Here is a 21,842-nt window from a genome sequence, read left to right as displayed (position 1 = left end):
AAAAAGAAAGAAAAAAAAGAAAGCAAGCCTGTACGACACCAAATCACAAAATATTGTTACAGGTAACTCCGTACTTGCAGCTTACGTGCAACGACCAAGGCAAACGGCATGCGACCGACAGGGGAGGTTTCAGCGACGGACCTGGCCTCGGGCCCCTGCAGGTGCGGCAAAGGGCGAGCGAGGTATGGAAAGTTGTGGGTTGCCGTTCCCCACCCACCACGGCAAGAAAGAAGAAGGGCAAACTTTGCAACGATGGTAGAGAAGGCGTGATGTTGTTCGTTGGCAGTGCATTAGGTGTCGTACTTGTCGAGCGCGCATCGACAGTTCCTACGACATGTGCGTACGCATGTACACAGTTGATATAGGATTGGGTTGTGAATCTTGACGATGCAGCGCGGACACACACACACACACACACACACACATACACACACATACACACACATAGGAGTGAATGGATAAAGGGTGGGAGGGATCCACTGGACAAGCACTCTCGTGGGGTCTCTGTCATGATCATTTGTCTCCGTATTCGTGCAGGATAGGGCGGGAGGAGAGAGAGAGAGGCAAACTAGAGTTGCGTAGTGTTGGAGGGAGAGGGAAGACATAGAGAACAATATTCTAAAACCTCTGCTCCTCACATCTTACAATGAATTAGATGAATACAGACTCGAATGAATAATACAGAAATTAGAAAAGGCAATTTGCAATAGATACTCGGTTGCTGTTGCTGCCGCTACTCTCTGTCTCTCCACACACACACATCGCCCTTTTGCCTATCAGTCGCCTTACCATGGACGCGGCATTCCGAAGAGGACACCCTAGTTTTGGCTTGAGGGCAACTGACCAGTCAAGAGTCAAGACAGTCGGTTTTGTCTCTGCCAACTCTTTGAGGGGTCTCTCAAGTTGATTCGCCATGGGGGCTCATGGGCCCCCCCTCCCCTCCTCTACTCGTAGGATCCGAGTCCTAGGTCTCGGGTGTTTTTGGGTGTGTCTCTTCTTCTCTCTTCTTCTCCTTCTCTTTCATTGATTCTTTTAAGTTTCAAAATCACCGAAGCACCGCCACAATACGAGTACATGTATGTACGTACTCGTAGTACTACTACATACAACTGATACATGCTCGTATGTCGCACGAATAGATTCTAAGAGACCCACTTGTACAGTATCATCGAGACATGGTCATACTGTCACATCACACACCTTATACACATACGCGCGCACACACACACACACGCGCATACACATACACAATACAGATTACACACACACACACACACAGCACCTTTCCCATGTGGCCATATCCTGTCCCCCCCCCTTTACTTATATTATTACTTCAAGCTTCCATATTGTACCCTGTCGTTATAATCTCTACACACACACACACACACACACACGACTTTACAAGACCCACCCGGCCTTGTTCCCCGTCAGTCCTCCCCTCCCCTCCCCTCCCCATCCTTCCTACTCTCAACTGTTTGATATGCGCACGAGTACGTACGAATACGGAGTGACCGCCCACATCAGAGAGTCACGATATGCAACCACTTTCTCATCGTATGCAAGTCCCCAAAAAAAACCGGCCAGAGAGAAGAAAATCGACTTGCTATTCCTTCCGTATATTTCTATTCCCCGTTCTAAACCCGCTCAGACTTCGATCTACCACTCTTTCTTCGATGCCGTTGTAGATTTGATTTTCCTTCTCCATCTCTTCTCTCTCTCTCTCTTTCCAACCCTGCGTCTCTTCTTGTCTTGGCCCTGTTTCTGTTCTCGTCCATCATCTGTTCCGGTCTTCCTCTTTTCTTTTTTTTCCTTTCCCCTTATCTTTGTCTTCCGTACTTGCCCCCCCCCCCCCCCCCCCCTTCTTCCCTCCACTGGATGAACCAGGACACACACACACACATACACATACACTTTCCTCACTGAGATGTTAAAGGGGGTGGAGGGGTGCAAGATTTTCCTTTCGATCCATCTATAACTTTCAATACCGTACTTTTCAACTCCCCATTGGTCCGGTCCGACTTTCTCTCGCCCCTCCCCAACCCCCCAACCCCCTCCCCTCCCCTCTTCCACCTTTTAAGAACGATAAAAGAACCATTGAATTTTTTTTTAAATTTTTAAATTTTTTTTATTTTTACAATCACACAACAACACAACAACGTCACCCCCGGGCCATGCCACACCTTCATGTTAGATGGTTGATTAGATACCTACGGATGAGTAGACTCCCAACCATTTTCACTTCACCCTTCCCCTCCCCTCCCCTTTTCGTTTAACAGTTTTAACATATCTTGATCGTGCTTCACCTCCTGACCTTGACCTGTTGTGTTTTCCGCATAGCCTATATATTCCTGACCACTAAGCTGCTATTAGCACAATGCCTCCATCTTTTCAAGGGTACACACCATCATGTGCTCTCTGTATTCGGTCCCTGCCCGTTAATATTGTCTGTCTTATAAGAGTTTTGGGGTAGCGATATAAAAAAACGTCCATGTGCCGTGCCAGGACGGATGCAACACATGCTCGAACAAAAAAGTTATTGCATGATTGCCTTACTCTCTTCCTAAAATCCCGCCCACCCTCACTTCATCCCCCGCCTCACTCCGACGTGGAGGGGTAAGAAGCCGGACAAAGATCTGTGGTTGAAACCCTTGGCACGCCGAGTTATAATATAATAATACTTACTTGGTGAATGAAAGAATAAAATGAAACGGCAGGAGAGCACAAATCGAGAATCTAATACACCGCCAGATATCACATTGTATAGATCCTTAAAACTACGCCGTAGCAGGCCACGGCTGAATGCTTTGACACGCACTCATCGCCATTGCTAGGTATCGTCACCATCACCATCATCATGTCCATGTTGCCTCTGCTGCCCATCACCGTAGTCACGGTCATCGTGACCATATTGTGTTACCATCGTCCCCCCCCCCCCAATCTGAGCCCAGACCAGAGCCCTGCCACCCATTCATATATACACACACTAGACTTTGTGGTTGTCCAAGGTTCGAGACGCTTCTCGAACCTTGGAGAGCCACAGACCAGATAACAAACATGTGCTTACTATATATCGATATATTAAGCATCAGAATACTAATACTAGCCTGTCCTATTTAGTGCTCCGTTTCCTTGCCATTTCCCTTGCCTATCAACGCCGCCATCATCGTGTGTGTAACCCCCTATGATGTCCTCTTCCTAGACCTAGACAGAGAAACTGGTGTCCAGAGTGGCTCTCATCGTATAAATGTGAGTCCAAAGATGTCAGAAGAAGATACGATGAGGAATGATGTGAAGAAAAAAAAAAGAGAAAGCAGGTCCACCCGAAACTCTGTGCCAATCCTAATCCTTTCACGCCTTCGTAGCCATCTCATCAGAAAGAAACCGATACCAGAAACCATCATGTCGAAACCCGTAATCAAAAGAAGAAGAAAGAGGAAAAGAGCAGAAAGGACATGATTCCTGTAAACCGTGAGGTCTCCAGGCTGTAAACGTGCAAGTCTACCAAACATTCTGGCGGCGCAGAAATGCAAAACAAACTTTTGTGTGTGGTATCATGGTTGGAGAGCGTTTTCACCATCTCTCAGCCTAGAAAGGCTCGTTGTCATCAGACAAATCACGAAGCTGCACTTGTCGAGGGCCACCTTCACCATGAGGTTGCCCTCATGAAGTCACCCCTACAATATGGCACATCGCAACTGTTGATCCCTCAGCTTCTTCCGGCGGAACTTCTTGAGCGCTCCATCGCGCCTCGAGTCTTCTTCTTCGTCCACGACTCCATTCTCATTGTCCCTCCGAAGCATCTGGCGACACAGATCGATGAACACCTCATCGACATTGGCTGTGAGATTTACAGGTTAGAAAGAGAAACCCGAACGATCAGAAGACGAGATGCGGCACATTCGTCACCGGGGTAACCGTCAGTAAGAGATAAGGCAGGGCGGAGCAAGCTCACTTCTTGTTCGTGCGCTGGATTCGTAATACGGAGCCTCCCATCGCTGCGATATCGAAAATCCCTTTGCCCTCGGCACGGCGCGGTTCTCTTCGAGATCAGCCTTGTTGCCGACAATGACGATGGGCACGTTTTCGTCATCCTTGATTCGAATGATCTCATCTCGGAGGTTGGCAAGCTCCTCGAGGGATGATGATGATGTGATGCTGAAGACGAGAAGGAATCCTTGCCCGGTCTTCATGTAGAGATCCCGCATGGCAACTGTGAGATGAGATGATGAGCACTGCACCTGCCAGTGCTTTCAAAAAGTCCGGCTTGGAAGACGTACCAAATTGCTCTGTCCCTGCAGTGTCGAGGCTTGGAAGAATGTTAGCTCTCATCCTCACGTGCATGGTAAAGCCTGAGTGAGCTCACATCTCTAGCACAACTTGCCGGCCCTATACATGTACCAGGTCAGTCTCTCAGTCTCTATACACGTCCCGCATTCTGGAGCCGCCTCACCCATGCAGGGCATGGTTGTCACATACATCGACTTGCAGCTGGGTTCGGTACGAATCCTCGATGGTCGGATCATAGCTCTCGATCCATTCATTGTGGACAAATTGAGCTGCTTCGCTGTTAGCTAGCCAGAGATATCACTCAGAACACACCAAAGGTCTGGGGTGGGCTGCCCACCAGTTAGACAACTCTTGCCGACACCGCCTGCGACGAAGATGCCGTGTCAGCTCTCACGCTCACGCAACGGGGATCAAGTGAGCCAGCCGGCTTCATTTGGACCGTAACATACCTGCGCCCAGCACCACGACGTGGAATTCACGACTGAGTAGCAAACGGTCAGCAATGCGCCTCCATAAGTCGCGGGACTCCCAGAAGGGTGCACCGTGGTGCATCTTCCACACATACCTGGGCTGGAACCGGTAACCTCGGGGCGGCATTGATGCAGGAGCTGAGCTGTGATGTGCTGCACGCTTCGTTAGCGGATGAAAATCGGATGATGCATCGTCGGGACAGGACGGCGAGGACAACTCAACTCTTCTAGACGGCTAAGAGGGAAGGAAAGAAAGCTTGGGCAGCAACATACAATGAGGGTTGATTGAAGCGTGGCCTCGAATGCGCGAGGCTGCCAGAGTTGTTGACCCCTGGTGGCAGAAAGAGACGCAGCTACCGATCGGCCCGCGGCTTACCGGGGTGACGCGACGGGGTCCGAGCAGCAGGAGCACCAGGCTCTAACAGCAGGACGGGAGAGGATGATTTCCGCCGGACAGCACTCGTATTGGCAATGGCAAAGAAAGGAATCGATGGAGAAGGGATGAGAGAGGCGCGAATGATGTCGCGAATGAGTGAGGTAGCCTGTGATTGAACGCGTCATGCGACAGCTTTTCCCGATGGGAGGAGGACTCTGTCCAATCCGGAGTTTCGTGCAGACGGCAGGTACTCGAAATGGACAGGGAACGGAGGCAGGAAATATTGACAGATGTAACCGTGAGCACCCTCTGTGGCCAAATAGCCAACAATGCGCAGCGTACTCTCGTACTTGTAGGCGTACTCGCACTCGTAGTGGACGACGTAATATACAATGTGGATTTACAGACAGATGGTATTATGTTGGGTGAAACAATGCGCATGCGGCCAGCAAGGACCTGGGGGTGAGAAAAGCGCGCGACAGCGAATGACGAGTCGGAGGAGGAGGATGGGTGCCAGCCGGGCCAGGGTCGAGTTTTTTTTTTTTTTATCGCCTGGACCGGGAGCTATCCAGGGGTGGTGGAAGGGGAGGCAGAACCACAGCACGCACTTCTCTCGGCCCTGGATAGTGCTGGTGGTTTGCTGGTGGATACCAGAAGAGGTGAGAGCTGCAGGCTAATAATGATACCCGGGCTGCAGTAAGCTGGAGAAAATGCGAATGCGAATGCACGTCGAAAGGAATATGCAAATGTCGGCTCTCCTAGTGAGAAACTGTGAGCGATGCCAGCTTAACGGTAATACCGCGCAGGTTGGGAGAGCGACACGTGGAGGTTCAAGGGATGTATGCGTATGTGTGTTGTCTCGTGCTGGAAAAAAAAGAAAGAAGAAGAAGAAGAAAAGGGCAGTGGATGGCGGCTGTGCGTGGCCTGATCTCAGGAGAAACGGCAAACAAAACAGCCAAGGTCCAGATAGAAAGAGAGAGAAAGTGAGGGGCTGTTGTTAGGTGCAGGAGCTGTGCGGGTAGCTCTGTGGGGAAGCACAGAGCCAAACCAGTCAAGAGTCCAGCTCCAGGGCACAGAGGGGTTTAACGGGCCATGGGCCATGGGTTGAAGGGTGATGGGCTCTTAAGGATCGCTGGATCAGTGAACTCACATTGGTCTCCGGTTCGGTCACGGACCTCCTTCTACCCTCTGCAGAAGAATGGAGAAGGCAGTACACGCTCCCGTCGAACGAGCCGAGAGATAGAGGGAGTGAGTGAGGAGGGTTGGGGAGAATGCAAAGCGCCAGGGTTATCTCGATGCCCGTTGTCGCGAGTAGCACGTCTGCTATACAGTGCCTTGATTCTGCTGCATCGGCATCATCCTCGAAGCAAGTATCGAAGCGAGTCAAGACGAATGAGGAGGAAGGGAAGAAGAAGGGGAATGATCGAGACCACCAGAGAGCGACGGACTATGCCCGTTGAGCCAACTTGTTGACAGGGAAGGAGCGCCCCGCCCTCGTGCCTGCCGTCTGCCTGGTAGTACGGAAAGTGCCAACACTAGGCAGACATTGGACGATTATCGTGATGGTTTACTCTCAGAACGGAGTAGTACGAGTGCTGACTCATTAGCATAGATGACGGTAGATGGTGGCAGATAATAGTAGAAATAGTCGACGATAGCAGTGCTGCTAGACAATACTACGACTAGAAGCAAAACGGAGTAGTATCGCTCGGTATCACGGTGAGCGGTATTGCGGCTTAATATTAATAGTAATACTTGGGAGAAACATGTCACTTGTCAGAGGCACTGCGACAAGACGAGACAAGCCTACGTCGTATCAAGGACTACCTTTATTTATCAAACGAATACTACCCCTACTCCGCGATACTACTCTATTTTCCTCATGTACCCGTACTTCCGACGTACATGAAATCATAACCCACAGGCTACATCACAACATGTACGGACATGTAAGTCGGGCAACGTGCTTTCACGGCCCAACCCAGATCTGGCAAGAACCGTCGCCCATTTCGGTCGCCGCGATACCTAGAGGAGGGGCGAACCTAGGTGGCGTTCGAGTGACCGACTCCATCTTAATACCTAGGTCGGTCGGTACTTGATATCCTTCTTGTAATCCTTCGACCTGCCCTGGTAATACCCTGCATCCGGGGCGTCGTTCAGGTAGGAGAGGGGGGAGGAGGCTGCATGTTGATGCTGCAGTGATGATGGTCGATGCGCGGAGCAGTGACCAGCTTCGCTGCTTGCTCTAACCCTTCTTCCTTCCTGCTCTTGCTCCCCGACATCGACTGAACTCGTACGGACCTGTGATGTGAGACCCAAAAAAACTAGCGCGGGAGTGCACATGCGATTTACATATTAATCTGCACATGTATTGGTTTTTTTTTTATCGGTTTTTTTTTATGGAGTCTTGATTGTAGGAGACGAAACGAACGCCGTGATAGAGGGGTCGGAAAACCCGGCACCGTTTTTGATGACATCTCCAGAATTCTGTATAATGTTACGAGCAACACATCACGGAGCGGGTGCGCATATTAGCTACTATCATTGCTGCATTGCATACGGGACAGCCCGTTGATGTCATGGACTGCATCTGCTGCCCATCCGTGATGCGTACACTGCCTGCGCGCGCACGTCTTCGTCGTCGTCATCGTCGTCGTATATTATGACTAGGTGCACTGTCATAAGGTGGCGTGGAGGGAAACTCGAATCCACCGTCCTACTCGTGTTCTATTGATCGGCCCTGTCAATCTCCAATCCCTTGACGTCTACCTGCTGCAATCTGTGCTGATATTAATACCCATGTCGATGTATCATTACTGGTACAGCTGCTGATGCCCGCCTGCCAGTACGACATATCCATAAATATTCTTCATCGCCATGCGTTTTTTTTTTTAAAATTTATTTTTTTTGTTTTTTTTTCGCTTTAACCTGGTAGGGTGACACCCTTACGACCAAACCCCACCTTCCGCCACGTGCTCGTCGCCGTTGCCGTGTGTCAGTTGAGCTACGGATGCCACACGGGGCTGGAAGGTTTCTATGTATGCAGACGAACGGGGGACTTCTGGAATCCCGTGTGCTCGTGGAACAGGATTGACCATCAACGCAGACGGTGGCCAGTCCGATCCTTGCCGCCAACCTGTGGGCATTACATCGTCAAGTGGAGGTGAGGTGGAATAGCATGCTAGGTGTGATGTATTGTCGTAGTGTCCCGTGCGCCTTTTTCCAATCGTCGTTTCCAATGTCTGGAGCAGCTGCCTCCCACTTCTTGCCCATGCTACGTGGCTGGCATATTAGAATAAGGCAGAAGAAAAGAGAACGGATCGTTCCCATCAGACAGGATGGACGGCTACGCGGGACAGCTCGAGAAGATGAAACCCATCTCCACGTGTGTGTGTCATCTGGGCGCATTGACCACTGCCCTATAGTCAGGTTCTCGTCGTTGCAGCATCCAGAGCTCCGGAGACTCCTGGATACGCACGGGCTTGAGGATGGCGTGTTCGTCCCAGTTGCTGCCATCGTGCTTCCGAGTACCCGTAGCGTCCTCGACGACGACGATCCTCTCGGCCTGCCCAGATGCCGGAAGCACCTCGGCCTCGAGGGCCACGATGGCAGGCTCCTCATTGGGAATGCCAGTCCAGTTGTGCCGGAAGCCACGGCAGTTCTCGACGCCGACACCGAGGTCACCCGAGTCCATGTAAGCGTGGAATACCGCGGTTCCGTCGGCCGTATACTCCGTCACGGCACCCTCGGAGCCCTCTAGTTGACGATTACGTTGCCGTTGGGGAGCACGCGCGTGGACCCTTGCGACTTGGACAGCAGATCGTTCTCGGGCGGGTAGAAGCCCCGGACGAGCTCGGCCTCCCATGACGTGGTGTTGACCTTGATGATCTTGCCGCTGCTCGTCGGCGCCGTGTGCACCTCGGAGCCCGACCCGTGCTCCGTCCCATGAGCGCTGTTGTCGTACAGGCTCATGACCTCGACGTCGTCGTGCTGCTCGAGGAAGCGGGCGTCGTGCTGGAAGCAGAACTTCGTGTCGTCGGGCACGGAGAAGTCGCTGGCTTTTCCGTCGAGACGCCAGATTATGCTGCCGTCCGTGCCGTCGATCTTGTGCACGGCGCAGGCGTCGCGGGCGGAGACGAGGTAGTCGCCGGCCCGGTCCTTGTCCACGCTGTTGATGTGGAGATAGTCCCATGCGTCCGAGCTGTTGTAGCCCGATCCAGCCTGGCCGGGGTTGATGGGGAGGACAGCCTCTGAGACGTGCGCCAACAACCATGTGCTGCTACGGCCTGCTGTAGAGTATGTCCTTGCCGTCCCAGCGGCCAGCCTGGAAGTTGGTCGGCCAGATGCTGTAGTAGCCGTAGCCACTCCAGATAAGGTCGCCGTCGTCCCGGAAGATGTAGGGGCTGGCCTGGCGCGCGCCGTGCTGCTCCGTGGGGGTGTCCTGGTAGCCTGCCAACGGGGCGACGAAGATGTACCCGCTCTCGGCCTCCTCGGTGGCCGGGATGGTGATGTTGAGGCGGGGAACTGCCAGGTCGGTGCGCGACTTGAACTGCCAGTCGGCGATGGCGAGCCCGGAGAACAGGGAAGCCGCGAGACCGGAGCGTCTGCTTGAGCTCATGGTCACGGTCATCATGATGGACAGATCCTGTACGGAGAGAGAGTGAATAAGTTAAGGTGAGGGCCCGCCATGATTTTGAATATTCTTGTTGGCAATTGGGTACATTGACCTCTGATGGTGTGCGCACCAACCCTGGATAATCGGTCCCTTTCCCTTGGATGCCTGGGGCGAACGGAAGATAAAAATAGATGCAATGGTTCGGTACTTTCAGAGACGAAGAAAACAAGAAAGAAGAGAAGAGAAGAGGACGAGTAAACTCAGTCAACACTGAGGTAGGGGAGAGATGCAAGATGGGAAGGGTGGGGACCGACGAAAGAGCACGAACTGCTCAAAGAAAAGCTTGATATTCGTCTTACACCGCACTCGCCGTCCCGAATCGGAATAGGCATCAATAGAGTCTTTTTCCGCATGTAAGGCGTGATTTTGGCGGGGAACCCCCCAGTCGGCCAATTAGACAATGTACGCATCACGTAGACGCACATTTGTATCTTGATCTTATGTATATTGAGTCACCGCTTGCACTGGCGTTAAGTCGCAAGTGGGCGGCGGCATGCCATGAACCCGCCCGGGTGGCACCCGTTCTCTTCCTATGGCGGACCGAACGAGGGAAGCCATTCCATGCAGCCTACTCTGCAGGTAATGGCAATGAGTTGATTGAAAATTTTCTTTCTTGGCATTTTTAGAAGAACGACCGTTACAGATATCCAGTCTTCAATTGTATCACTCGACTGCTGCCGATCCCCTCCCTCCCCCGGATTGCTGGCGTTGAGTCTTACTCGTTTTTAGTCTGCCGACCCCCGCTCCCCCTCCCCCGAGCATCAATTATCAATTCTGCTAAGACGAGTGTTTAATACTGCAGTGGTGTAACCATGGATCGTGCTCTCACGGCTGCTACCAGCAGTGCGGGGCCGAATGCCGTGGCGGTCGAGAATGGGGAGCGACAGCCCCTCCTCGGCAGCAAGTTGACGGCTCAGCAAAGGGATCGAGAGATTGTCCCACGTGGGGAGGATGAGGAGGAGGGTGCAGAGGATCGGCAACACGTGGAAGGAGGAGAAGAGGAGTGGAAGCTACCCCGGCACTTTGTCTGGATCCAATTCGGCATCATGTCCAACGTCTTCCTCTCAGGCTTCGACGGCACCATCACCGCCTCTACCTATGCCGTCATCAGCTCCGAGTTTGGCGCGACGAACACGGCCTCGTGGCTGACGACGTCGTACCTCGTCACCAACACGGCTTTTCAACCCCTATATGGCCGTGTCTCCGACATTTTTGGCCGTCGCATCTGCTTCTTCGTCGCGACCGTGGCCTTTGCCCTTGGCTGCCTGGGATGCAGTCTATCGAATGACATCATCCTTCTCTACTGCATGCGCGCTCTCACCGGCTTTGGTGGAGGCGGTCTGATGACAATGGGTACGTCCGATATATTCCATCATTGCTTTCCTATGCGTCTGACAACGAGCGTAAAGCCACAATCATCAACTCGGACATGATCCCCTTTCGCAACAGGGGCATGTATCAGGCCCTCCAGAACTCAACGTACGGCCTTGGAGCCATCTGCGGCGCATCGCTTGGCGGCTCTATTGCCGACTCCATCGGCTGGAGGTGGTGTTTCCTTCTTCAGGTCCCAATGTCTGCCTTTGCTCTGTTCCTCGGTTACACGGTCATCAAGAACCCGTCTCACTCTCTCATCGGAAGTAGCAATGGCGGACAGTGGACCTGGCTCGACGCATACAAGAAGGTGGACATATCGGGATCGCTGCTTCTCGTCACTGGTATTTCCATCCAACTTCTCGGTCTGAGCCTCGGAGGCAACGAGCTGCCCTGGAGCAGCCCCTGGGTGGTTGGGTCTCTGGTCGGAAGCGTCATCATCTTGGTCACGTTCCTGATAGTCGAGGTTACGACCAAGGCTGTCCCCATCATCCCGTTCCGCCTGCTGCGCGGAAAGGTTCCCATCGCTACGCAGATCTCCAATGCCTGTGTTGGTCTCGCGGTCTATGGCGTAAGCTTGTCCCTTGACCCTGCTCTTCAGTTTGAGGGCACGCATGATTGATACTGACGAGTTGATTCAGTACATCTTTATGCTTCCCCTATTCTTCCAGGTTGTCCTGCTGGACTCTGCCACCAAGGCTGGGGTCCGTCTGGTTATCCCCTCCATTGCCACACCTATTGGCGGGGTCATTTCTGGTGTCGTCATGTCGCGCTGGGGAAAGCTTCCCACTCTCGTCAGGACCGGCTGTTTCCTGATGGCTGTGGGAATCGGGCTCGTTGCTTCTTTGAGCTTTGTTGACTCCCACTGGAAGTACTTTACGTACATCTTCGTGCCAAACCTGGGCCAGGGAATCGTCTATCCTGGTCTTCTCTTCACTTCTCTTGCCACCTTTGAGCACTCAGGTAAGCCCGAAACGTCCCTGACAGGGCGGGGTTTAGAATACGCACTGATGATTTGGACCTCCAGAGCACGCTGCGACTACCTCGACCGTGTATCTCATTCGATCTTTGGGTACAGTCTGGGGTGTCTCTGTTACCTCGGCGATTGTGCAAACCACGCTCAATCTTCGACTTCCGGATGCTCTGGACGGGGTACCTGATAAATGGAAGGTGAGGCCATCCGCCCAAAGACCTACTGATGGCGGCTTTCGGAAGACGTACTCATCACCGTCAGATAGATCATCGACGCGGTGCGGCACTCGGTCGAAGAGCTCCGCAACCTCCCCCCTGACGTCCAGCTCAAGGCCCGGTTGGTCTACTACGACGGTTTTCGGTATTCCTTCATTGCCTCATCGGCGGTCGCCTCGGTGGCCCTCGTCTCGGCGTTCTTCATCAACGGAAAGAACCTCAGGACGACTGTTAGAAAATGATCTTTGGGTACTTTGCAAGATGTATGATGCCAGCGTGTTGAGATATGTAACATTGGAAAGGAAGAAGAGAGATGAGAGAGATGAGAGTCGAACAGTCTGGATTAGGCATTTCTGGAATTGCATAGATTATAGAGTTCCGGAGATGATGAAGATAACAGGAAACAAGGCCTGCAGGTCTCATTCCTCCTTGGCCTTCAGGATCACATCTGTAAACTTTGAGCCAACCTTGAGCCACCAGCCTGAGACCAGGACTGTGAGTCCTCCAACAACGACACAGGTGTAGTTCATATTGTCGGGCTCTACAGGCATGACATATGGGAAAGAGAAGAAGACGACTGCAAACACCAGCCAGCACACCGTAACTGTGTTGATGACCGATCCCAGTGTGTTGTTCATGTGAAAGTGGCCATGGTGCATGTTTCTCCGCCCCGTTAGCAGGTTGGTCAGGATCGGGATCAGGTAGGAGATGTTGTTGATCGTGACTGCCGTTCCCAGGAGCGAGTTGAATGCTGTGGATGACCCGAGATACAGGCATCCGAGAGCGGCAATGATGGCCGTCACTATGAGCTGCGCGTTCAGGGGGATTTTCAGCGTCGGGTGGACTTGGCACCAGCTTTGTAGCATCCATCCTTAGCCTCGCACATTCTCAAGAGGGGAGGGGAGGAGGGGGGAGATATCGGCGTATACTTACAGGCGTGAGAAGGGCACGGCACCGTCCCGTGAAAATGCCCAGAAGATGCGGCCGGTGCTCAGCTGAGAGCTGACAACGCAGGGACCAAGAGCCACCAGGAGGATGAATGTCAACCCGAAGGCACCCCCGGCTAGACCGGTGACTTGTCGAAACAGCTCTGCCAATGGAAGCCCAGTGTTGGTGCCGGACAGTGCGTCGAAATCTTGAATTGAGAACATGAGAGCGACGAGGTACGAGAGACCGGTGCAGAAGGCAATGCTCAGAGTGATGGCGATCGCGATTGGGGCATTGCGGGAGGGCTGTGGCGTGCGTCAGAAACATATCCCATCAGATTGACGCGAGGTCCTCCTTACATTGGGCATTTCCTCAGTGATGTGAGTGATGCCGTCAAGCCCCCCCAGACTGTATAGGGGGTTCACCAGGCCGGTGATGAAGCAGATCACCTGGTTTTCCCATCCGGTGCTGTTGATCCAGGTCTTGAAGACAAAGTCGGCGCTCTGATACGAAGGAGCGCAGGCCACCACCGTGACCAGGACTACCAGCCAGCCAATCTGGAGATAGAAGAGAGAGAATTTGTTGAGGCCCGGGATGATCCTGTTCCCGAACATGACAACCGCCGCCGTGATGAGGTTGAGTCCCTGGTAGACGATGAAAGTCTGCCAAGCCTTGATCTCGAGCGACTGGTGGTAGATTGCGACCAGAGCCATGACGATCTGGGCGAAGATCAGGTTCGTGGAGGCAGTCGTGAAGATCCCTGCAGATGGATATGGTCAGCCGCAAGCCCCCGTCTGCCATGTGCGTCGAGGAGGACTGGGCGTGGGTGGCAACTCACATCCCAGAACGCTGAACCATCCGGTGAAGAAGCTCAGTATCCCGGTAGTCTTCTTGGGTGCGACGGCGGCAATCCAGTGGTACATGCCGCCTTCCGTAGGGTAAGATGAGACGAACTCGGCCAGGGAAGCACCCAGGAAACATTGGAGGATGGTGACCAGGATGAAGCCGTAGATGACAGCGCCGGGACCGCCTGCGCCGATCTCTGTGATGAGTCCGAGGCCCAGGCCGGTCCACGAAATGGTGGTCGTCGAGGCCAGACCGATGAGGCTTATGGTGCTAAAATGTCGTTTCAGCTCCTGGGTGTGGCCTTGTTTGCATCCCTCCCATCAGCATGCTATATTCTCTCCTCGTGTGCTCGATCTCAACCTACCCATCTCAGCCAGGCGAATCTCGTCGCGATCCGCGGACACCTTCAGGTCAACATCGTCGGACTTCTCCTGCCGAATCGACATGGAAACTCCATGTGAGGCGTCCATGGCGTGTACAAGGCAGTAGAGCTAAGGAACAGAAGCTGTCGAGACCAATCTTCCCTGTCGACAAGCAGGATAGAAGTTGAAGAGCCTCCTGGTTCCACGACACTGAACGAGTATCGAGCATGAGAAGTGAGTCAAGGTCTGGCGACGCGGTCGACCTCCAAGGTGGTGGGAAGGCCTGGATGTAACCTGATAAGCTTCAAGATCCGGTCCATGTTACATGGGCGCATAGAATGCAACATTGGAGCACCACGGCACGGGGTATAGATAAGTGTCTCTGCCTCCCTGTGCATCGGCGCGGTCCCTATATTGTCCTGCATCCCCACATTCGTGTAATTGTTGCCGATAACTGCACGTGCTCAGCAGCTCAATGCTATATATTATTACTCGTATAGTCATGCTCGTATGAGAAGACTGGTATCTTCTTCGTGTGTTGATTGTGCCCACAGCGGGGAATCGGTGGATCTCGCGACCGAATTTCTCGATAAGGGGAAGGACTTCCTTGTCGGTGTATAAGTAATAATATTACCGAGTAGGGCGACTCTCATGACGGCAACCACATCTAGGCAGCGGCAATTCCCGCATGTTGGTTATCACCGTTGCAAGGAACTCGTATGTAGCTCATGTCGTCCGTCGGCTGTTCTATCCTGAGTACGGCCATTCGGGAGGGGTATAAACGTGCGGTCTGAGCTGGACCCAACTCGTATTATCTATTACCCCATGCCTAATGTCGTATGAATCGCGGGGCTTTTATCCATCTTTGGCATCTTGGTATCTCTGGGGATCAGATATATGGTATCCTTTGCTGTGGTTTTACGATTATGCTATCATGTTTGTCACCATTCAATCTTCTGTGCTGTACTGCTATTTTGGAAATGTACGTATTCTCCTCGACTTGACGATACGTACATCCATCTACATGCCCTGATATCCAGTATCCAGGGATTGAATGAACGAGTTGTTTCGTAGTACCGAACCCCGCTTACACCGGCTCAAGCGTCTTTTTTTCTTCTTCTTCAATTGTCTACTCTAGTTGCATATAATATCGCGTAGTAGTAGATGGAGTACATACATACGAGTACCCACGATTGAAAGCGAGCACTGGTAGGACACCCGGCTGATGAGGGGAGCCAATTTCTAGCCGGGCCATTTATAATGCCGCTTTCTGCGCGCCCCATTGATCCAGATACTATCACTCTTTCATTTCATCTGACTCTAGATCCATGTTCACGCTCACTCTACTACAGAACAGCTCGCCATCTCACTTATGATGCCGAGTTTCACTCAATTGGCATTGGCTCTCATGCCTCTTGCCGGCACTGTCCTCGCTTCCTCCTATGTAGAGTCACTTCCCGAGAATGCCCAATCGCTGTTCTCGGAGAGCATGGGGTGGATGGACCAATACTACGACCCCGAGGCTGCATATCTGTATGATTTCAGCGGCGCCGCTGCCCTACGACATGAGACCCGCAGCTCGGTCTGGTACGCACTCGGTCTATTGGCACGGAACCAAGGCGACGACGTAGACAACGCCGAAAGCATAATCACGAACGTCATCAAAGCCCAATACAAGAACCCGGCAGATGAATGGTACGTCGGAACAGCACGAGAAGGACCGAAGCTGCATGGAACTCATGGAAATTGACCGTAATCGCAGGTATGCCACCTACCAGCAAGAGCCAGAGGAGCCTCTGGTCGGATCGCCTGCGTACCCTCCCAAGATTTACGGCTCATGGGATCCCAATTGGAGAGGCTTTGTGGCGACGACCCTGATCCTGGCCATGGAGAAATTCCCCCACCTCATCAAGAACGGAACCCAGGGGCTCATCCTAGAGTCCCTGCATAACTCGACTAAAGGAGATGAATACCGATTTGGCCATCTTGATCCCGACGAGGACAACCTTTACCCTTCTTATAGCAACCCTGTGAGTGCAGGATTCGGATCCTTCAGCTTGGGAAGCCTCATTAACGTGAATTTTTCTCCAAGGCTATCATGCGAGCATTTGTTTCTGGCTGGACAGGTCGCCGCCTGAATGAGGAGAACATGACCGAGAGCGGCGAAAAGTATGCCGAGGAGATCATTGAGCTCTTTGATCGTGGGAACACCCTCCCGGAATTCAATTCCGGAACCTACACTGGAGTCTCGCTTTTCGGACTGGTCCTGTGGAGCAGGTACCTGCCCAAGGAATCTGTCATGTCCTCGGCAGGGCCGCGGATGATCCAGCACACCTGGGAGTCGGTGGCGCAGCTGTGGCATCCCGGTATGAAGAACATGGCCGGCCCTTGGGATCGTGCCTACGGCTACGACATGAACCGTTATGTCAGCCTCATGGGTCTCTGGTTTTGGACGCTTGTCGGGAAGGAAAACTCATCGCTCATCAAATATGTAAGTTGCCACAGGCCGGTGGAGACAAGGTCGACGGATGCTGACGTGTCGAGGTAAACCCGACAGCCCCAAGTCATGTCGCACATGGCAGATTATGCCTGGGCTCCGCTTCTTGCAGTCTTGGCTGAGGAGCATGAGGAATTGATCCCCAAGAATATCTCCACTGGCCTCGGCAAGTTCCAGGGGGACCACACCTTTACCGCCAGCGCCTACTACCCTCCGTTCGATACGACTCCGCGGAACATCACCACCTGGGTATCCGAGAACCTGACGATCGGTGCGGAATCCTATGATGAGATCGTTATAGGCGGTCCCGGTCAGAATCAGGAGGCCTTCAACCCCGTCGTCGTGCAGTGGGATACTGGCCGCGAAATCTCCTTCATCTCGGTACGCTCTACTGTCCCCCCCTCCCTCTCTTCTCTTCCTGACCGAGGTGCTAACGTCTCTTCAAGCTTTATCCGACCGAGATGGCCCTGGACGTCGTCGTCACACCTGGAAAGCTTAACCTCACATACCCCTATGGCAACGCAACTTCAATCTTTTCCCTCCTTGTCGGGACCTTTCGAGAAAAGCCCACCATCGCAGGGTGGGGTGACATCCCGCGGCTGACGGTGGACATCGACGGAAACATCGACAAGAACTATAGCTTGAGTTATGGTGGACAATATGGTGGCGCCGACTCCACGGTACGGGATTTCGAATTCTGGAACTTTACTTACACGATGCCCAAGGATTTCGTGGGACTTCCTAACTTGATACTTGAGTTAGAGGCATAGCTGTCAACTCATCAAGAAGAGATTACATTTGAAGTTGGCCTCTGGGCTGAGGAAGATGAAACATGCTGCATCGTCGGCTCCCTTCTGTGCAAGTTTACGACACTGCATATACGTGTCCGTTTCCACCAATCGGCAACATGCAGGTGCAACTAAACATATCTGTCCAGGGACTGTTACCCAACATTTATACCGAGTCCAGTGACGACGTATCCTCGGAGGTAATTGCGGAATATCAATGTGGATAAACGGAGACTAGACTTAGCTCGGACGAGGACCACCACGACCACCACGACCACCACGTCATTGTTCTGTCCGCCGCCGGCGTGGCAGATGGCTGCAGCCCTGGCGTCAGCAGCATGGGCGGCATTGACACCAGAGGGCAGCCAGGCAAGGATACCGCCAGATACCTCCTCGCCCTGGAAAGTGTACTGAACGACAAGGTCCCTGATCGCGATGCCACCAGCAAGAAGGGAGTCATCGGCGCTGAGGGTGAAGGGCTGCTGGTTGCAAATGTACGGGCTGTATTGCGTCTCAACCTGGTAAATGAAGTCCTGATCAGAGTACACCTGGCCAACGTACGAGGCAGTGACATCGAACATGGTGCGGTCTGTCCTCTCCGCAGCGTGGTGTGGATGTGCTGGGTGCGGCTACTAGGAGAAGATTAGGGGCGACCGATATTTTTTGAGAAACACTTCTCTGCCCCTCGGGACATACCTGTAATGGTCTGGGGATATCGTCCTTCAACTGAACCATCCAGGTCGGTGAGCTGCGGACTACGGAGAAAGATGTTGCCAGTGTTCTCCGGGGCGTCGGTATAATAGTTGCCGCCGGAGGCCACATCAGAATAAATGCCGGGCAGCGTTACAGCCTAGACAGCAGGTCAGGACACACATGTTCTATGGAGAAGCGGTATCTGATGATATACCCCAGATCTCCAGCCGCTTCCCTGGGATAGGCTCGCATGTCTCCACATCAACAACGGCGAGATCGATATGAAGAACGGCACCACCCTGATCCCCCGTCAGAGCCATGCCGGACGTGTCCACCGCCGACCATGGTATTGTACACCATGGTTGGTTGCATGCGAGGTGCTTTATCCTGTTGATTTATCCCATCCGGCTGCCAAGCGTTACTCGCATCTCGTATCCTCGGAACTGAAGTTTCTCATACAGATATAGACGCATATAGGGAGAAGACCGGAGCAGTTGTCGGGTGGTGTCAGCTGAAACCCTGACCGGTTTTCCGATGATCATGGCTGGTCTATCGAGCTGCGAGACTTCCTAGCAAGCTCGGATGTCGGACTGGCTGTTGACCCCGAAGGCTTCACGAGTGCATATGTAACTGGCAACTGCGCATTGCCTTCACATTGCCATTCGGGCTCAGTCCCATGCTACAGGAATGCGTGGGTCGGCAAAAGGACCTTTTTCACGAAGATGAGAACTTTACGGTCTTGCGGTGATTGCAACCTCCTTGTACGGAGTAACGGGTGGCAAGATGGGCCGGGCCTGTACCGTGGCAAGAGATCTACGAGCACCGCAAGATCAATTTGTGTGTCATGTCTTCTCTTGCCGCCATCGAGCATGATAAGGCACGGCGTAAGGCATCCGCATCTTCGCCCTTCGCCGTCTCATTTCACGCCCGGCAGCGGGTCCCGGCAGCGGGTCTCATAAGGATATTGGTAATGTTTCCCAGCTCATGGAGGACCACTTTCGCAGGATTATCATAAAGAATAAGGGGATGCCGGTTTCATGCTGACCTCATGCCCGTCGTCCGTTACCCTGTTTGCTCCAATAGGCGGGTCCGTTCCATAGGCGGGTCCGTCCTATGACGGCATGGCTTACATGATGTATTAGTAATACGTAGACAGCCGCGTAAATGGAAAGTTACCTTGTTTGCTGCTGACTGAGTCGCGCTGGATGTCGCCATTCTCGGGGGCGGGGTCATTCTCGCAAGACTTCACAATCGTATTGCCCGCAAGTGAGAGAGGAGCGCGAAAAGCTCAAGCTGCTTTACTAATTCTTATCAACGTCGGAAAAGCGCCAAGTTGAAGATGACACGAGATATAGTGCTAGACCCACATATAAGATCACATGACGCACATAGAAGTCGGAAGGAACGTTGTTCCGGTCGGAGAGGAGTCAAGGACTCAGGAATTCAATACGACAGTGATTAGCAATGAATAATCTCTCATAGAACAACTAGATATATATCCAAAGCCCTCAATAACGCTGTCATCGGTATTTCTCTCTCTCCTGGCCTGGGACATTCACTCAGTTCCTCTACCGGGAATCCTACTCAGCTCAGACGCACCTCAAACTGAGCTCATTCCCTGCACAGCTGTGTCCGGCACCAAACCGTTGCGTACATCTGAGTCTTCAGCTTCCTAGCTAGTTAGCATAGGATCATCAACATCATCAGTTCTGTCATCTATCTCTGCGCATTCTACACGTTTCACAGATGGCCACGTCAAGCACAAAGCCGGTCCTGATCTCAGGGGCTGGCATTGCGTCGCTGCTGCTTGCCCAAAGCCTGCGTCGCTCCAACATCCCCTTCCGCATCTTTGAGCGCGACGCGTCCTTTGTCTTCCGCGCTCAAGGGTACCGTCTGCGTCTGTCAGCCGAGGGGCTCGACGCCATCGAGTCGACGCTGGAACCATCCATCTGGGACAAGTTCTGGGATGCATGCGGCAAGACGGCCGGCGTCGGCGTCGCGGCGTGGAACGCCGTCACGGGAGAGCAGACGGAGCTCCCATCCACCGGGGGTTCGCTAGGGTCGCGCGACGGCAAGGTCGTCGGCATCGCGCGCGGCGACATGCGCAGGATATTTGCCTCGGGATGCGAGGACTACATTGAGTGGTCAAAGCAGGTTACGGGCTATGAGCTGCTTGACGACGGCGTGGCTGCCATCTTTGCCGACGGCTCCAAGTCCGTCGAGGGCTCGTTGCTTGTCGGCGGTGAGGGAATCTACTCGCGCGTGGCCAGGCAGCTCTCGGACGGCAAGCTCAAGGTCTTCGACACGGGGGCCCGCGGCATCCACGGCCAGGCGCCCACGACGGCGTTCAAGGGCCTTGGCGAGGGCGTACACTCCCTGCGTGACGAGTCTCGCGGCAGCGGCAACGTCGTCTTTGCCATCACAAACGTCCGCCCGGGCGACATAGATGATCCCAACCTCATGTTTGGCTGGACCATGGGAGGGCATCCGGGTGCGATACGTGCGCCCAACGACGACTACTCGCTTCTGGGCGAGCCGGCGGCCAAAATCGCCAAGGATCTCACAAAGAACTGGAACCCTCGGTTCAGGCCGCTCTTTGAGAACATGGCTGTCAACGAGGCCGCCTTCTGGAAGATTACATGCTCCACGCCCAGCGGTGTTCCGGAGTGGAAGAACCAGCCCCGTGTCACCGTCATCGGTGATGCGGTGCACTCGATGACACCCGCAGCCGGTATTGGGGCCAATACGGCCGTGCGAGATTCGGCTCTGCTCGGCAAACTGCTGCGCGATGCCGGAGGGTACAAGCCAGGAATCACGGCCGAATATGAGAAGCAGATGAGGGTGTATGCCAGCGAGGCCGTCAAAACCAGCTACACCAATGCCGTCAAGCAGTGGAATATCAAGATCGATGAGGAGACGACGCCTACAGTTTGACAGGTAGATGAAGGCCTGAAGTCTTTTCTCTTTTCCTCTTAAATGTTCTATAGATTTCTCTGTATCATTGTGAGCGCCCTTCCCATGTAGACGGAAATAAATAGGTCATGCGAGTTGATGAAAAGTTGATGGGAAAACCCACGTGAGGTGGTGGTGAGGGCCACCGAGAGGTAACGCATTAAGCTTGAATGCGGAACTCTGCATCGAAAGCTTCCAATTCCCCAGGCGGGAAGACACCTACCCCTTATTCTTTTCATGAGGCGCCATTTTATTCCTTCGTCACGATGGCCGATGTTGCGGTCTTTCCATCTCCAGCTCTCCCTTGCGTCTATCTGAGGAACTCTCTTCTTTACGCGCGTATGGCCAGCCACAGGAAACCGTTGGTGGCGCATGGGATATTCAGCCGATACTTGCCAGACAACGAGTCT

General features: G+C 53.2%; 7 protein-coding genes across 7 annotated transcripts; 3 read left to right on the top strand and 4 right to left on the bottom strand.

Annotated features, from left to right (window-relative positions):
- Positions 1–3,674: 3,674 nt before the first annotated feature.
- GMORB2_5214 (RAS protein) lies at positions 3,675–4,884 on the bottom strand (the record flags this gene model as incomplete). Its single annotated transcript, XM_035467188.1, has 6 exons — positions 3,675–3,838; positions 3,953–4,210; positions 4,278–4,306; positions 4,364–4,386; positions 4,477–4,556; positions 4,737–4,884. 6 exons carry the CDS (start codon positions 4,882–4,884, stop codon positions 3,675–3,677), a joined length of 702 nt encoding a protein of 233 aa, XP_035323200.1.
- Positions 4,885–8,527: 3,643 nt separating this feature from the next.
- Positions 8,528–9,763, bottom strand: GMORB2_5213 (Arylsulfotransferase (ASST); the record flags this gene model as incomplete). Its single annotated transcript, XM_035467187.1, is given in 3 exon segments — positions 8,528–8,887; positions 8,905–9,409; positions 9,417–9,763. Coding segments are annotated over 3 exon segments (1,212 nt in total).
- Positions 9,764–10,620: 857 nt separating this feature from the next.
- GMORB2_5212 (MFS family permease) lies at positions 10,621–12,609 on the top strand (the record flags this gene model as incomplete). Its single annotated transcript, XM_035467186.1, has 5 exons — positions 10,621–11,161; positions 11,218–11,750; positions 11,821–12,142; positions 12,207–12,349; positions 12,418–12,609. 5 exons carry the CDS (start codon positions 10,621–10,623, stop codon positions 12,607–12,609), a joined length of 1,731 nt encoding a protein of 576 aa, XP_035323198.1.
- Positions 12,610–12,786: 177 nt separating this feature from the next.
- Positions 12,787–14,610, bottom strand: GMORB2_5211 (choline transport protein; the record flags this gene model as incomplete). Its single annotated transcript, XM_035467185.1, has 5 exons — positions 12,787–13,222; positions 13,301–13,599; positions 13,654–14,054; positions 14,133–14,441; positions 14,505–14,610. 5 exons carry the CDS (start codon positions 14,608–14,610, stop codon positions 12,787–12,789), a joined length of 1,551 nt encoding a protein of 516 aa, XP_035323197.1.
- A 1,300-nt stretch (positions 14,611–15,910) lies between these two features.
- Positions 15,911–17,769, top strand: GMORB2_5210 (uncharacterized protein; the record flags this gene model as incomplete). The annotated part of the gene is made up of 5 exons (XM_035467184.1): positions 15,911–16,197; positions 16,265–16,532; positions 16,595–16,993; positions 17,060–17,380; positions 17,446–17,769. 5 exons carry the CDS (start codon positions 15,911–15,913, stop codon positions 17,767–17,769), a joined length of 1,599 nt encoding a protein of 532 aa, XP_035323196.1.
- A 173-nt stretch (positions 17,770–17,942) lies between these two features.
- On the bottom strand, positions 17,943–18,637 carry GMORB2_5209 (Dioxygenase; the record flags this gene model as incomplete). The annotated part of the gene is made up of 2 exons (XM_035467183.1): positions 17,943–18,376; positions 18,484–18,637. Coding segments are annotated over 2 exons (588 nt in total), but the record flags the coding sequence as incomplete, so codon positions are not given.
- A 1,589-nt stretch (positions 18,638–20,226) lies between these two features.
- GMORB2_5208 (FAD binding domain) lies at positions 20,227–21,414 on the top strand (the record flags this gene model as incomplete). Its single annotated transcript, XM_035467182.1, has 1 exon — positions 20,227–21,414. One exon carries the CDS (start codon positions 20,227–20,229, stop codon positions 21,412–21,414), a length of 1,188 nt encoding a protein of 395 aa, XP_035323194.1.
- Between the last annotated feature and the right edge of the window lie 428 nt (positions 21,415–21,842).

This window comes from Geosmithia morbida, assembly GCF_012550715.1.
Source record: "Geosmithia morbida isolate 1262 chromosome Unknown scaffold_3, whole genome shotgun sequence".
Lineage (NCBI taxonomy): Eukaryota > Fungi > Ascomycota > Sordariomycetes > Hypocreales > Bionectriaceae > Geosmithia > Geosmithia morbida.
The sequence above is the reverse complement of the archived record's forward strand: the minus strand, read 5'-3'. Positions and strand labels throughout refer to the sequence as shown.